The 15,742-nt window shown below is 36.4% G+C and overlaps 3 protein-coding genes across 3 annotated transcripts; 1 reads left to right on the forward strand and 2 right to left on the reverse strand.

The window, feature by feature from the left end:
* Positions 1 to 74: 74 nt before the first annotated feature.
* Positions 75 to 4,967, reverse strand: RNaseZ (ribonuclease Z). The gene is made up of 12 exons (XM_089842563.1): positions 4,605 to 4,967; positions 4,497 to 4,547; positions 3,928 to 4,118; positions 3,130 to 3,359; positions 2,997 to 3,055; positions 1,942 to 2,353; positions 1,563 to 1,876; positions 1,092 to 1,382; positions 927 to 1,017; positions 720 to 840; positions 582 to 660; positions 75 to 403 (listed from the first exon to the last, which is right to left on the reverse strand). Exons 1-12 carry the CDS (start codon positions 4,964 to 4,966, stop codon positions 103 to 105), a joined length of 2,502 nt encoding a protein of 833 aa, XP_089698689.1. The 5' UTR covers position 4,967; the 3' UTR covers positions 75 to 102.
* A 744-nt stretch (positions 4,968 to 5,711) lies between these two features.
* LOC149661137 (tRNA-dihydrouridine(16/17) synthase [NAD(P)(+)]-like) lies at positions 5,712 to 9,889 on the forward strand. Its single transcript, XM_089842573.1, has 13 exons — positions 5,712 to 5,846; positions 5,910 to 6,010; positions 6,072 to 6,153; positions 6,217 to 6,294; positions 6,354 to 6,466; positions 7,048 to 7,130; positions 7,212 to 7,315; positions 8,090 to 8,234; positions 8,318 to 8,423; positions 8,490 to 8,569; positions 8,646 to 8,844; positions 8,915 to 8,990; positions 9,771 to 9,889. The coding sequence occupies exons 1-13, from the start codon at positions 5,714 to 5,716 to the stop codon at positions 9,863 to 9,865; spliced, it is 1,395 nt and encodes a 464-aa protein (XP_089698699.1). The 5' UTR covers positions 5,712 to 5,713; the 3' UTR covers positions 9,866 to 9,889.
* Positions 9,875 to 15,665, reverse strand: LOC149661138 (UBA-like domain-containing protein 1). Its single transcript, XM_089842588.1, has 3 exons — positions 15,416 to 15,665; positions 15,021 to 15,104; positions 9,875 to 11,932 (listed from the first exon to the last, which is right to left on the reverse strand). Exons 1-3 carry the CDS (start codon positions 15,521 to 15,523, stop codon positions 11,612 to 11,614), a joined length of 513 nt encoding a protein of 170 aa, XP_089698714.1. The 5' UTR covers positions 15,524 to 15,665; the 3' UTR covers positions 9,875 to 11,611.
* Between the last annotated feature and the right edge of the window lie 77 nt (positions 15,666 to 15,742).

The following is a 15,742-nucleotide window of genomic DNA, read 5'->3' on the forward strand; positions in this document are numbered from 1 at the left end:
CATCTGACAGTATCGCCACCTATACTTAACCTCAAAAGGCGCCAAATTCAATACACAAAAGAAAGCGAGGCCAATGATTCATTATACTAATTTATTTATAAATCACGATTTAATTTCGCTGGTTGAAATAGATTCTAATATTTCTTTTTGTCTCTTCTTTTTGGCTGTTTTCTCTTGCATATCTTCATAATGATCTTTGAATAACTCTTTCAGGGGTTGAATTAATAGAGTTAACTTTGACAGGTCAGAAGGCTGAACCTTCATGTTGTCAAACGCAAAACCCACGTTGCTATGAAAATTTTCATTGAAAATCGGAATTTTAGCGTATCTTTGACTAAAATGCGTCAACAAGGTGTACTTTGCATTCATCTTTTGGCCAACCTCAATGGCTTGAGATGTAGTACTAAAACAAAGACAGTTATTAATGACATGATTTAGCAGACAATACTGAACCAATGGCGGCACACTAGTCCTTGATCTTTTTCTAAATATTTTTACTTTCATATTTAGAAAAAGGTCGCTCTTGAAAGATATAGGCCTAATGTTATTAGTTAAATAACTAGAAATTAAATTAGGCTTACCTATGAGTTTTAATCACAGCTTCAAACTCCAAATCATCTTCCATCGTAGCCTCGTGTATCAATAAGGAACAGTTTTGACCTATTAATGATAATTAGCGCTATAATTACTAAATCATTTAGAAAAAAATTAAATACTACCTGCTTTAATCAAATTTTCCGAAGGCATTGTATCACCAGAATATACCAACTTAAAATTAGAATTGGTAGTAAAAACAATACCATAGGCATTTTTACAATGCCGAACTTCAACAGTGCATATCTTAATTCAAGGCATAAAAATTAATTATTTAAATATAGAAGGAAGAAAGTCTTAATCTTAATTAATTAAATTAATTTAATCCATACGTCTTTAAGATCAAGTTTAGAAATTAATTCCTGATAATCAGAAGTTGGAACTTCATTTTTATTATGTAATAGCATATAATTTGGAATTAACCTGAAAAATTGAGCATTAATAACTTAAATAATAAATTAAAAAATAATAATAAAGAAATATAAGAAAATGCCAACCTCATGTGATGAAATAAGGGTTCAAATAATTTATGATAGTTTATAAACCACCACATAATTTGTAAAGGGGCCAAAACGTCAAGTTGAGGGCACGATAGATTCTCTTCTTTGTAAGCTTCTTCCCTCTTTTGTAACAAATTAACGAGACCCAAATGATGATCAGCGTGGAGATGCGATATAAAAATGGCTTTCAAATTTAACAATAATTCTTTGCATCTTTCTTTTCCATAAAATCTAACTAGCTGTCCAAGAGTTCCCTCTCCGCAGTCGAGAAGCATTGTAATATCAGATCTACGAGTAAAATGAACGTTTAACGCAAATAAAGCTAAATTAGATTATTCAATAGAGCTATCTCAGTTGTGACGTCAGTGCCTAGGTAAAACGTCACGGGCTTAGCTTTGGTACCGTTTTGGTTCTATGGGCAAATAGCATTGGTGACGTCACACTAAGGCTTCTATTTCAATTCCTTACTTTAATTTTACAACAATGGAGCTGACGTTCCTAACTTTACTGGGCACGGAAGAACCAGTTCCCAAAAAAACAACTTCGGGATAAGAATCAGTACTTCCATTACCGTTAACTTTAAATTCATCTAATTTTGATTTAAGTTCAGTTATTGATTCCTGAATTTCAATTAATCTTTCATTTTCTTCTTTAAAAGTTTCCTCCGTTAGTTTAATGGCCGAGGATGGTTCAATTCCTTTCTTGGGTCTCAAATAAAATCTCAGCAAGCTTTCACCTTTCAACCCGACTACATCTCCAAAATCAAATGGCGAAACGGTTTCCTAAAACATAATTGGTTTTAAAAAAGAACTCTAGAGGACTGAACAGTATGTGAAACGTCACTAACGTTTGATTCCGTTAACTGCGGGAAAATATTAGAATCCAAATGATTAAGGGCTAGTTGAATTCTATGCACAGCGGTGGAACTTAGTCTTGGATTTTCGGAGTTTAAAAACAAATGAAAAGTGCTAGAAGGAAATCTGTTCATCCATTGGCAATATCTTTCATTTCTAATAACTTCGGGAGGTGAAAAGTGAACGACAACTGCGGCAATGTTATCGGGATTGTCTTTTAACTCTTGATAAGGTTTAAATGATTCTTCATTTAAGAGAGAATCAATAAAAGATTCATTAGGACATTCCAATACTATGAAGACCGGGCCAGGGTCTGCCGGAGAGACGACGTCTAAGGCTTTCACGACTCTTCCATTAGGCAGAGTCACGTCTTTTCCATTCTTTAAGACTCCTAACAAAGGTCCTCTGAAGGAATAATAAACTTTAATAAGAATTAACAAGAAATCAATAGTTGATAAAATACAGGGTTCATACAACTTTCGGAAAACAAATTTCCCTGAATTTTCCAGGTTTTTCCCGTATATGGAGTATCCCATGGAGAAAATGTTAACCAAGGAGGGGGGGGGGGGCAATTAGGACTATAACATACTCAAAGGGCATCCCCGTATCTCTAGTAGAACCCGAGTTTTGAGCCTCCAAAGTATAGTGTAATGTTAATCCTATGGAGGGGCCTATGTTTGTGAACATTTTGCTTAATTACTCAGCCCCTATTTGTCGTAGCCCTAAGTTTTTAGTATGGTTGGATGGGGGACAAATTGGACTATAACATACTCAAAGGACATCCCCGTATCTCTAGTAGGACCAGAGTTTTGAGCCTCCAAAGTTGGTTGTAATGTTAATCCTATGGAGGGGCTATGTTTGTGAACATTTTGCTTAATTACTCGGCCCCTGTTTGACGCAAATTTCCCTGATTTCCCTGAATTTTATTAAAAATTCGTAATATCCCTAAATTTTCCCTGAGGTTTTTGTCAACTATTTATTTCCCTGATTTTTCCAGGTTTTCCCTGTTTCCCAGGTTTGTATGAACCATGTATTAAATATAACCTACGGAGGAACTCCTTGCTCTACACATTTTTCTAGCATTAATTGACCAGGCTTACTGTGTAACTAAAAATACAAAACTGTTTTAAATCTAAACTCTTAACCTCGATCGCACTCGGCTAATAATAATTTTTTATTACTTTACAAATGTAGGCAACTGAAGTATCACAGTTTCGCGTCATGTCTTCACTTAGTTTAGGTTTTTTCCTACTAGGTTCATTAGAGGCTTCGTAATTTACTCTTTTTATCGAATTTAAAATTGTTAATTGTTCGGAGTCAGTTTGGTCTTCAGGTTTATTGGAATATAAAGGAACGTAATCCACTCTCATAGTGTTATCATTGAAATATTTTTCTTCAGGATGCCTCGTAACTATAATAGACCAATTCAGAAATTACATACAGAGAAACCAGCACGCAGGGGCGAGGTCGCCATTGGGGTATTCCCCTTCCCGCCAAGAAGCAACGCCAGATGGAGTTCACCCGAGTTAACTACACGCGGGAGGCTAAGCGACTCGCGCTGCCTCTAGCGGTGTTTCTTGACGAGAGGGAGAATAAGCCAATGGAGGCCTCGCCCCCTGCGTTGTGGTTTCTCTGTTTGTAATTTCCGAAATGGTCTATATATATGATAATTTGCTTTGGTTAAAGGGTATGTAAAGAAGGCATCGGCGGGTGAGTAAAAATTATTTGAAATACGTCAGTCACAGGCAGTGACTGAGAAAAGGCGTGGTTAAAAGAAGCTTAGTTGGTTTTATTTCGAAAACTACCACTTAAGGGAATTGGCGCTGCAATCTCGCGAAAACCAATGACTATAGGTGTCCAGTTCTACTCCATTTGAAGTCTTTGTAACTAAGCTTCACATGGTGCTTGTGACGTATTTCAATTTTAACCCACCCGCCGATGCTTTCTTTGCATAAAGTTTATACGATAGATGCACAAACCAATGTTTAAATCTTTAGTAACCATATAATTTTTTGTCATTTCGAACAAATTTTGTAGCCCAGGAGGTCCGTGCAATGTTATTTCAGGGACCCCAATATCCTGGATTGTTAAAGATAAACCAGGGAGACCTCCCATATTCTTCCAAGAGTTTGATGTAAAAAACAGATGCTCTAGCTTCGCCAGCTTCATTCTAAAATTTATCCCAGTGCGTTATGAATAATTTTCTAGGCCACACCAAGAAGTTATATCTAGAAGGTATAAATTCGCCACATTTCCAGCTTTATCTCCAGTCCATAGGTCCGGAGTTAATCCCCGCCGCCTCTAAACTACAACCAGCATCTCATTGGTTCTTGAAAATTCACGTCAGCGCGACGCGAATGATGAAAATACGTATTTTCCGACTGAGGAGAGTATAGCGAAATAGCCCGGCCTCCTTTTACTTCCCCCCTTGTATTTTGAAAGGGGGACTGGGACTACGGCGCGCGAATACTTAGGCATCTTATACCTTCTGCCTAATAAACTAGATATCACTTCTTGGCCACACTGAATAAAATAAGCCATTATTTACTTATGTTCATGAGCCAAACGTTGAGTTCCCTCCCCACAGTTGAATATATACCTATTGAACTAGTGTTAAGCTCTTTTGAACAGTGTATTAAAACCTCGTTTAATTTACCTGGTGTGGTCTGTGAACATGTATAAGCATCGTGGATTTCCAACAGCTCCATTACCCAAAACACTCAAGTAAACCACACTTGGTGGCGGATTTATTTTGTTAGAAGCTGCAGCTTTGGTTTTAATTCGAATATGCCTTAATTCGGCCGCCGCTTTAGGTTCTTTAGGCATTTTATCTAATATGTTGATTATTTTATTTGATGATGAAATTTTTCCGCAAGTTACTTTGCTTATATGAATGGTTCTAACTAATAAAGGTACGCGATACCTTTTACTACATATCAATAAACTTTCAACTCGAAAATAATCGTTATTTGTTATTAATTTTCTGTTACTTTTTACAAATTTAATGAAATTCTTCATAAGTTAGTCCTAAAACCTTTACTGATAAACCACAAACAAAAAGCACATGTTCACATGAAATTTAAAGCAGCCATAAGCGGTAGCACGTGTGAATATGGGAAGTGACGTACCGGTAAGGTTAAACCACGGAGCTTCTATTTACAGGGAGAGGAAACTCGAACTTTCCCCCTAGCCCTTAGCGTACCTCGGTTCTGCGCAACGTTTTCGCTCCTCGCGCGCACCCCGAGCCCATGTAAACAAAGTCTGACGTCATTTTCTTGGTGGAACTTCAATTCCTTGCCATTAAATGATGATTTGTACCGTGAATCGCTTCTGCAGCTGCGGTATACACATTTCTCCTCATTCCCTCTTGTGCAAACTATTAGCCTGGAATCGCAGTCCATTCAAAATTTAAAAATTATACCTTTAAAACACCAAGGCTTATGCCTTTCAGCGAACGAGTGAAGGCGGCCATCTTTGTTGTTTACATAGGCTCCCTTTTTTTGCCAGCGAAAACCGAGGAGGGTTAAAATATATGCCCCTTTTTATGGACAAATAGTGTCTACGTTTCCTAAGAGCGTTTACAGTACTAGAGGGGGATGAAGTTTCCTCTCCCTGTAAATAGAAGCTCCGTGGTTAAACTGTCAAATTTTGACCCAGATTCGTTTTAAATCGTCTGCTTAAGAGTTCGGCTTCGAGCACGTGGGAGGCTATGCCGCGGAATGAAATTTAAACCGTTTAAATATTGAGATTAAGTTGTTAATTACCATGGATACGCAAAATCAAGGTTATAAACTATGGAAAGAAGAATTGAAAGGTGCTAAATTGGTAGTTGCACCCATGGTTGATCAATCTGAATTAGCCTGGCGACTACTAAGTAGAAGACACGGTGCCGAACTATGTAAGTTAATTAAAGTTTAAGTTATTAAATTAGTGTTTAAAGTCCTAAATGTCTATCAATTAGGTTACACTCCAATGTTACACGCCTCAGTTTTTGTTAGGGACTCTAAATACCGCAAAGAGTTTTTCACTACTTGCGAAGAAGATAAACCCCTAATAATTCAAGTAATTTTAGAGTTAATTTCCATTGTTAAATAGACCATTAAATAACTCGTTTAAAATTAAGTTTTGCGCCAATGATCCAGAGATATTCTTAGAAGCAGCTAAGCTTGTAAAAAATCAATGTAGCGCTGTTGATTTGAATCTAGGTATGTTATAGTAGGCCACAACTTCACCGTTCTCTTTTTCAAGTACATACCCTTTGTTTAAAGGTTGTCCCCAAGCTATCGCTAAAAGGGGACACTTTGGGGCATTTTTACAAGATGAATGGGATCTCTTACATACCATGAGTAAGCCCCATATTTAAATCCAATAAGATTGGCTTAAAAAAATTATTCATTTTTTTTAGTAAGTAGGGTAACGAAAGAAGTAGGCATCCCAGTCACGTGCAAAATTAGAATTTTCCCAGATTTAGAAAAAACTATAAAATACGCTAAACATTTGGAAGCAGCTGGATGCCAGGTTATTACAATGAAAATAATGATTTTAACCGGAGCCTCCGAAATGAACTAGGCCCATGCATGTCAAATTTTATGTGGGGAAATATCCAGTTTGTTAAGGAAAATATTTTCACCATATATGTGTACGAGATGACGCTTTTATTACCGTTGTGACAGGGGTCTTCCTTAAATTATCGTTGATATTTTAGGGGTCAGTCATGAAATTTTTATGATAGAGAAAAGTTTCATCCTAATATTTACATAAATGTTTTTGGGGCTATTCACTTTTTATTGAATCTTTTGGTTAGATTGTATGGATGACAACAAAATGAATTATATCAATTAAAATAATTCAGTAAGAGTAATATAAACGTATACTTACAATGCGCGACCTTGGCCCAAATACTTAAGCAGTCGACAGGGTCACGGGGTTTAACTTTGTTTATTTTACGGTACTAAAAGCGCCCCCAAGTGTAAAACCACGGCAAATTAAATTGGTTAAAAAATATTCTCGCTTCGCTACAAGCAATGGGCCTAGTTCATTTCGGAGGCTCCGTTTTAACACACTTATTTCTTATATCTAACGTGTGTGTTTGCGATCAGATCCTTTCAATTCACTCAAGAACCAGGGATCAAAAAGGGGCAAATACTGGTCTTGCAAACTGGGCGTTTATTAAAGCTATTAAGTAAATAATTCCCCCATTAACATGTCATTAATTAAAAATATGGGGTCATATTAATTTTTTCTACTACCACATAAACCTTAGGGAAGCTGTGAATATTCCAGTTTTTGCAAATGGCAATATTCAATATCTTTCTGATGTACATAAATGCTTAGAAGAAACGGGGGCTGATGGGGTCATGACAGCTGGTAAAAATATTTAAAGGAAAATTTCAACTAACATAACATACCTTAAAATAATGGCCTTTTTCTAAATATAAAAGGAATTAAATATTAAAAAAAAAGTTACCTATTACTATTAATATAAGTTTATAACTTATCTATCTAGATAAGTTATAAACTTATGTTATTAAAAAGTAATTAGTATTTAATTAGGCTTAAAAAACGAGGACTACTGCGCCATCCGCCATTGGTTTAGTAGCGTCTGCTAAATCTCACAAGAATAGCCTACTCGATCACGCGCGTAATAGGTTCGATTTAGCAGACGCCGTCACGCCATTAAACCAATGGCGGATTGCGCAGTAGTCCTCGTTTTTAAGACTAATTAGCCTTATTCCTGATCAGCGCCACCTAACCATAGCGGCGACTTTGAGAACTACTGTAATCGGCAAGCCAATCAGATGTCGCTAAAATCTGGTGACGTCACTGACGGGCTCTCTCGGGGTCTTACCAAAAATGACGTCACCAGATTTTAGCGACATCTGGTTGGCTTGCCGATTACAGTAGTTCTCAAAGTCGCCGCTATGGGTAGGTGGCGCTGATCAGCAATAAGGCTAATTAAATGCAAATTATTTTGCAATAACAGATCATTTATTTTTTTAAATATTTTTCCTTTTATACTTAGAAAAAGGATGTTCTTTTAAGGTATAGGCTAGTGTTATGCTATGTGAACTTTTCCTTTAAGAAATGAGAATTTCAATTAAATTAATTATAAGAAATTAAGTTTAAAAGAATTTCTTTCAGAGGGTAATCTTCATAACCCCACACTTTTTGAAGGAAAAGATACCCTAGTTTGGGAGATTGCCAAAGAATATTTGGAAATAGTAAAAGAATATCCTTGCCAAAATTCTTTCATCCGAGGACATCTATTCAAAATATTTCACCATTGGTTTGACAAACTTTTGAAATAGATCAATGCTAAGTTTAAGTTTATTTGTTACAATTACAATTAAGCTAATCTTTCCTCCACAGTTTAACAATGCCACAAAATTCGGATATTAGGGCCCAATTAGCCGTTGCAAATTCTGTAGACGAGTTTTTAGACATTACGGAAAAAATAAGAACTAGGTTTAATAATGTTCGTATTTCATTCTGTAATTATATTTATGGTCTAAAATTTGTTCTAACGTAATAAATATCACAGTTAGACGAGATTAAATTAGACGAAGAACACGCAAAACTACCTTTTCCACCTTGGATATGTCAACCTTACGTTAGACCTCCGTAATAACAATATTTTGCCAAATCTTCCATTCAATTTCGAAACAGTCAATTAATGATCCGAATTAAATCTTAACAGCCCGATTCCTGCAGCTAATTGTAATAAAAATGATGAGACAATTACTGTAGGACAAAAACGACAATTAGAACAACTACAAACTATAATTGACGGACTTTCAAAAAAGAAACGAAAAAAGATGGAAAAGAATGGAAACAAATTACCTGAAAAGAATGAAAAAATTATTTATGAAATATGCAAAACTTGTCCAAACCCAAAGGTTATTTGGAAAAACATCAAGTTTGAAATATTCAGCTTCTAATATTATTTTACGCTCCTTTTCCTTAAAGGGTTTAAAATGTGATTATCAACAGTGCAAAAAATGTTGTCAAAAAATATGTTTTAAAGAACTTTTAGATTGCCTAGGTAAATGAATATTCCACTCGTTTTGCAGTCAAATACCATAAGTTTATAAGATATGTTCCATAAGTATATACAAGTCCGTAATGCTAGAGACTTACTGAGAGCTAGTTCAGCAACGACAAGCGAGAATTGACTACACTCGGTGGTTAATTTTGCAGTCCATTTTCTCCTATTTAGTCTGTACTAAGCCTTTGACAGCGCCTCACCAGGCGTCGCTTTACAAGAATCTGTGACCTATACGTCACTTCACGAAAAGCTCTCAGTAACCAGTGAGTCCAGGGTTCATACAACTTTTGGAAAACAAATTTCCCTGAGATTTCCAGGCTTTTCCCCATATACTTCCCTGAGTTTACCAGGTTTTGCCTCATATGGAGTATCCTATGGAGGAAATGTTAACGAACGAGGGGGGGGGGAGCAAATAGGACTATTACATAATCAAAGGACATCCCCTTATCTCTAATATAACCAGCCTCCAAAGTGTAGTGTAATGTTAATCCTATGGAGGGTATGTTAATAGACATTTTGCTTAATTACTCGGCCCCTGTTTGACGCAAATTTCCCTGATTTCCCTGAATTTTATTAAAAATTCTAAATTTTCTTGAGTTTTCCCTGAATTTTATTAAAAATTCGAAATTTCCCTGAATTTTCCCTGAGGTTTTTGTCAACTATTTATTTCCCTGACTTTTCCAGGTTTTCCAGGTTTGTATGAACCCTGAGTTACAGACTTAAGGAACGTATCTTATGAACTTATGAAATACATATACTTAATTTTTGTTCAATTAGGTCACAAATTCACTTACGGGACCAAAAACAAGAAGAACTTAGAAAAAAATCAAAATTTAACTAATGTAAACACGAATATTAATAAAACTGATTAAAAGAAATAATTAGACAAGGAAAAATAGTATTTATTTAACAATTTGAAGAATTGAACTTGGTTTGTTTGTTTGTTTAGTTTTGTTTTTCTTACTAAGTATAGAAAAAGAAATTGAGATAGAATTGACCATACTCCATTTTGAAAAACTCCGACCTTTACCCTTAACTAATAAGGGCACTAGAATGTCTATCAGCATTCTATATCGGCTAAGTCAGAAAAAGGGGGGGGGAGACTAGGAATAGGTCAAATTGGCCTAGGACTAAATTGGGGCTTTTAATTGTTTTTTCACAGGCCTATGCGTAGATTTAGTATTTCATTATATCTCATTTTAAAAATAGACCTATTCTTCACTCATTATATAAGACCATGAATCTATATAACTATGAATATACAGCTGCGTTAGGCTGTCTAACCTATCTCGATAAGGTTTGGGCAGGGCTTAGCGGAAGGAGACATCAGTCACGTGTCTTCTAGTGTTAGGAGCAGGAGAAGGGAAAGAGAGTCCGGGGGGGGGGGGTGTAAATTCGAAACGTCACTTCCTCTTGTCTTGTGATTGGCTACGCAAAACGCGTCAAAGCTAAGAGGGTAACACCTAAACCAAATCCGACATGATAGAAGGGGCATATGATATTCATAGTTATATAGATTCATGATAAGACTGGGATATTTAAAAATATTCACAAGATGATTATTTTATCAAAAAATAAAAGTGAAATTATAGGGATTAAAATAATTTTACGTAAGAATATTAATATTATTATAGTTTTTGTCGTTTCATAGACAAAAATAAAAATTAATTAATTAATTTCTATGCCATGATTAGGTTAACGAAACAATTTTTGGGGGGATTTACTCTCTTTCAACAAACTTAAAAATGAATAGGGGGGGGGGAGTTTAAAATATACACTAAATGAAATAAACAAGGGGGAAACTTATCTTAATTTGTTCTCTATTATTTACAAAAACATACCTCAATCTAAGCGAGCGATACCATTAATTGGCATGATACAATAATAAAACCATTTTCTTTGACAAATGTAAGGTAGGATTACTTAAAAAATGATTTTCTTATTTTTTTCCTTATAATAAAATTCTGTTTTTTTTTATTTAACTACCTAAAAACATCAGTCTACCTTATTTCTTGTCACGATACATCATAATTTTTAAGACGATATTTTTCTTTTAGTTAGAATTCACTAAATGTTCAACATATTTGGCTTTTTTTCAATCTCTCTCTTGATTCTTACTTAAAATGTTCTTCGCTCAAAAACATTTTTATGAAAAACTTTCATCGCATGTAATTTTTTTTTTCATATCACTTTTCAACCCCACAAAAAAAAATAAAAGTACTAAATACTTTTATACTTATTATTTTTTTTGCACACGTCACATTTTAGAATTGTAATTTATAAAAATTTCCATTCCATTTCAAAAACGTTTCAAAGGGGGGAGGAAAAGTTTTTATAATTAATGCGAAACCTTTAATTAAACTCCGATCAAATTGTTCAAGCTCATTATGTCGTCGTGTGTTTCACGTTGTTCTTGAAACAAAAAAAATTAGTCACATTCCACATCATGTGATTTAAGTTAAAGCATAATTGTTATCGTATTTGTTTTTATTTTAATTCGAAGAATGGGAGACCCGAATATGAATATTCGTATTCGCTTCTTTTTTTGTTTTGTAGTTTAAAAAAAGCAAGGTAGGGTTGAGGGAATATTATTTTAAAATATATCTTTCTAAATTAATTTATCTTTGGGCTTCAACTTCCATACTGTGTGAGGCAGTGGGTGACTGCTTGCTGGAAGCGAATGGAGAAGCGTAAACTCCGCCCCCTCCACCACCCACTGACATTGCCCCGCTTTGACTCCCGCTATTGCAATTGTTATTACTGTTGGAAGAAGGGGAGAAAAAAGAGTGTTGACCGTGTTGACCAATGGACGCCGCCGCCGCTGGTGTGGCGGGAGAAGAGCTCATTCTTTGGTCTGATGTGGCGGACAGTTTAGAAAAGGCCATCAAAGCGTCGGGAAAATTTGGCGGAGTCGCCGGTGTGTTGGCGGGTGTACACATCTAAAAGAGATCACCAATACATAACACCGAAAACTTTAGACTTTAATCAAAAGACTAAATCATGAACCAAGAAGTTATATCTAGTTTATTAGGGAGAAGGTTTAAGATGCCTAAGTATTCGCGCGCCATAGTCCCAGTCCCCCTTTCAAAATACAAGGGGGGGGGGACGTAAAAGGAGGCCGGGCTATTTCGCAGCCTCTCCTCAGTCTGAAAATATGACTGTAATTTTCGTCATTCGCCTCGCGCTGACGTGCACAGTTTTTAAGAACCAATGAGATGATTGCTGGTTGTAATTCAGAGGCGGCGCGGATTAACTCCGGACCTACTATACGTTTGGACTGGAGATAAAGCTAGCTAGAATTGTGGCGAATTTATACCTTCTCCCTAATAAACTAGATATCACTTCTTGCTTGAACCTTTTCAAGAACTGTCAATATTTGTTCTCTTGAAAAAGAATAATGGCAGTACATTTTATCTTTTCTAACAGAAAAAGGCAATGCTCTTGCCAATACGCAAAAGGAGCTCAAAATCAATGTAAACAAGAACCTATATAAGAACTGAGAACATTGAAAGGCTGTAATGCCGTTACCTCACGTTTTCCCCCAACGCATCACGGCTATTATTGGGGAGCTAAAATTCCTGAGATAATTTAAACGATCATACTGGTGGGTTGAATGCAGGGGGGGGGGGGGGAATTATATGCTCCATAGGTTTGTCACTGGTTAATGAGAGCTTGTCATGAAGTGACGTAGGTCATAGATTCGAGGTAAAGCTGGTGACAGAGAGAATTTAGAAGGGGAGTGGAAGGGGTGGTTTGGAATGTAGCGCAACGTCGTCTGCTAAACGTTATCTAGGCAGGTCGACTTCCGGTATGATGCGTTTGTAACAGAGAGATTTTAGAACATGTGACCGGAAACTCGCCTACCCCAAAAAGCTCAACGCGACATTTTGTTTTTGTCGTCACCACGTTTAATAGAGTCAAAGGGGGGGGGCCTTCCACTCCTCTTCTAAATTCTCTCTGCTGGTGAGGTGCTGTCAAAGGCTTAGTACAGGCTAAATAGGAAGATGGACTGCCAAACCGCGTCGTTCAAGAATTAACTAGCTCTCAGTAACTTCTCTAGCATTACGAAGTATAGGAAGTGTCATACTTATGGAACATATCTTATAAACTTATGGTACTACTCATCTTAGTTCCAACTGAAAACTCTCAGTGCCAAAATATAATCTAAGAATACTATTCGTAGGTTCTCAAGTCCGAAATAGGTTCATGGTGTGTAAACTATAAATTTGTCACATTCCCACAAAACTTCAATTTCAAAGCCAGATGACTCATGAGCTATTCATAAATAGACGGGATAAAATTTTCTTGACTATAATCTAAAACAAGTCTAGTGAATGTTTTCGGTCAAGTATCAAACTGATAAAAATAATATAGCGTTGACAAACATTTATCAAAACAAATAAAATGGGTGCAATATAGAATCCTATAAATATTTGCTATTTTCCAAAAAAAAAATAAAAGGTTAATAACCTTTATGTGTAAACGTAGTGTTATAAAACCTCAATAAAATACTTTGGGAGTTACTTTTTCGCTTAGTTTTAAGCTTTTCATAACCGGTTTCAATGTATGTCCTTTTTCTACTTAAATAATAATTTGGAAAGTAAAAAAAAAAAGAAGACAACCTTGAACATAAACAAAAGCGAAACCTTAGTTTTACTGTTTTTGCGATGCTAAGCAATTAACAGTTGGAATTTCAAAACGTCTAAAATCAATAAAAGGGAAATTTTGAATGAGATCCGCGTTCTTGGTTATTTATGATATCATAAGCTGATAAGACACGTCCCAGTAAGTCTACAGCATTACTGAGTATAGGTAGTGCCATACTTATGGAACATGTTTTATAAACTTATGGTGATATCGCCATCGGATTTAGGGGTGTAGTCAAAGGGGTCTTAGTAAATATTTATAAATGACAAGCGATAATATTCACGAATAAGTCACAATACAGCGAAATCCGACGACTGTTGCCATTATTACTAAAAATTACCGACCAATCCAAATATACGCTACAACCATACTAACATTAAACAAGATTTAAACCTTCACAGTAGTGCAAGCTTAGATTGGAACGTTTCTCACGCAATGAGAAGTATTTTGAGAATTCCCCCCTCTCTACCTGTTTTGCCCCCCCCTCTTAAAAACCCACTAAAGGAGCGATTTTTGTTTTGTAAACAAAGCGACCCCCACTCCCGTAAAAATAAGGATGTCCGCGCATGCGTTAGTTTTCTAGGAATCAATGACGTAATGTACAGTGACTCGCCGCAAAATTCCCCGCCTTTTGTCCAAAAATTAAGAGCGGAGCGGTTCCTCTCTCCATGCCGCCGCGGTTGTGGAGAGAAATTTGGAGGGAAATGAAAAGAAAGGGGTTTTGATGGAGTTGACATATAATAATAGACACATTTGCTTACAGCTCCACAACCAAAGCATTCATGGCACGCGAAATAATTTATGTTATACAGGATTTTTCATTTCCCCATTAAGGCCGCCCCCCTATTTAATATGTGAGCCTAAACCTGCCGAACGAATTTAGGCAAGTTGCTCAGTAAATTTCTGAGAAATGGTAAGGGAAAAATCATCAAATAAAGGCGCATGTTAAACTAAATGTTTGACTAAATTTATGGTATAAGGATATATGTTTCCCATTTTCCGGCATTAAATCATTCTGCTAAAATAATTATCAGCCCTGGATGACATAAGGAGATAAACACTGATAAATCCGATAAGGAAAATTCCCGATACTCCAAATAAAATTGAATATATAAGTTTTGACCTTAGGTATACGTTAACTTCCTATTTTTCTAAGCCCTACTAGGGTTATGGTGTACTGGTAGACGCAAAGGTCTTCATTGTTTATAATATAATAACATAAGGGTTTATGGGTTTTTTCCATTAAAAGAATGGGATTAAAGATAAATTGTTATTGATCTGAATATGACACATGCACAGGACATTGCTAAGCCTATATTTTTTTTGTCAAAATATAGCAACAGTACTTGTAAGAGGAATCGAATCGATTGGTAAACTTACCGCGTTAAAATGACTATGTGGATGATGTTGATGATGATGGCAGCTTGGTACAGTTGCTTCTTGGAAAAATATACTAAGTGCCGTCTATAAATAAAGGGAAACACAAACTTTTTCCAAACCTACGTAATCAACCAAACTAAAATTAATTAGGCCTAAAATAGGTGGGTGTATTGTAGGTAGGAAACGTCAGCCTGACGCGGGTGGGGGTTCCTTAGGTTGGGTCCCCGGGCTGCACATGGCAATGTTTGCATAACGTAAGATCGGTGGCTAACCGTGGTGGATTCGTCCCCTTTCACGTTCGTTCAACGGTGGTAGGACCGAGGCTTAGCGTAAACGGGGATGAGGACTTTACTACAACTACTACCGTCCGTAAAGCTAGCGGAGAAATTACTCACCTCGAATTGCCAATGTGAAGCTTGTAGTAACTGTCTGGCTTGTTCTCGGGCGCAACCCGCTGCTAACATGAATTGGCTTATCATGACTTGTTCCCTCAAAGGGTCCATTTTTAGACTTATTTGTAAAAGAGCGAAAAACCGAAAAGATTCGCCTAATTAATCGCGCGGATTTCACTTTGTAGCCCCGCTCTATCAATCCGCGCACCAAAAACCACCCGTCTTCTCTCTTTCGCTTTCCAAAACATAAACAGCGCTACATAGAATGACGTCATAACTTGTCCTTGGGCAATCTCATTCTTCGGCTTCCCATAAGCCGACCCCAGTTTC

Source organism: Phalangium opilio, unplaced genomic scaffold (genome assembly GCF_054372755.1).
Source record: "Phalangium opilio isolate 3A_F unplaced genomic scaffold, DU_Popi_V2 ptg000070l_1, whole genome shotgun sequence".
NCBI lineage: Eukaryota > Metazoa > Arthropoda > Arachnida > Opiliones > Phalangiidae > Phalangium > Phalangium opilio.

Coding starts and splice junctions, on each gene's coding strand:
- RNaseZ (XM_089842563.1), bottom strand. CDS start 4,966: ATGAAGAATTTCATTAAATTTGTAAAAAGTAACAGAAAATTAATAACA. Junction 1,877..1,941: donor CGCAGTTAACGGAATCAAAC/GTTAGTGACGTT, acceptor ATTATGTTTTAG/GAAACCGTTTCGCCATTTGA. Junction 1,383..1,562: donor TCCATTGTTGTAAAATTAAA/GTAAGGAATTGA, acceptor TTTTACTCGTAG/ATCTGATATTACAATGCTTC.
- LOC149661137 (XM_089842573.1), top strand. CDS start 5,714: ATGGATACGCAAAATCAAGGTTATAAACTATGGAAAGAAGAATTGAAA. Junction 6,011..6,071: donor ATAAACCCCTAATAATTCAA/GTAATTTTAGAG, acceptor TTTAAAATTAAG/TTTTGCGCCAATGATCCAGA. Junction 6,467..7,047: donor TGGAAGCAGCTGGATGCCAG/GTTATTACAATG, acceptor GTTTGCGATCAG/ATCCTTTCAATTCACTCAAG.
- LOC149661138 (XM_089842588.1), bottom strand. CDS start 15,523: ATGGACCCTTTGAGGGAACAAGTCATGATAAGCCAATTCATGTTAGCA. Junction 15,105..15,415: donor CTTCACATTGGCAATTCGAG/GTGAGTAATTTC, acceptor CTTTATTTATAG/ACGGCACTTAGTATATTTTT. Junction 11,933..15,020: donor CACATAGTCATTTTAACGCG/GTAAGTTTACCA, acceptor GATCTCTTTTAG/ATGTGTACACCCGCCAACAC.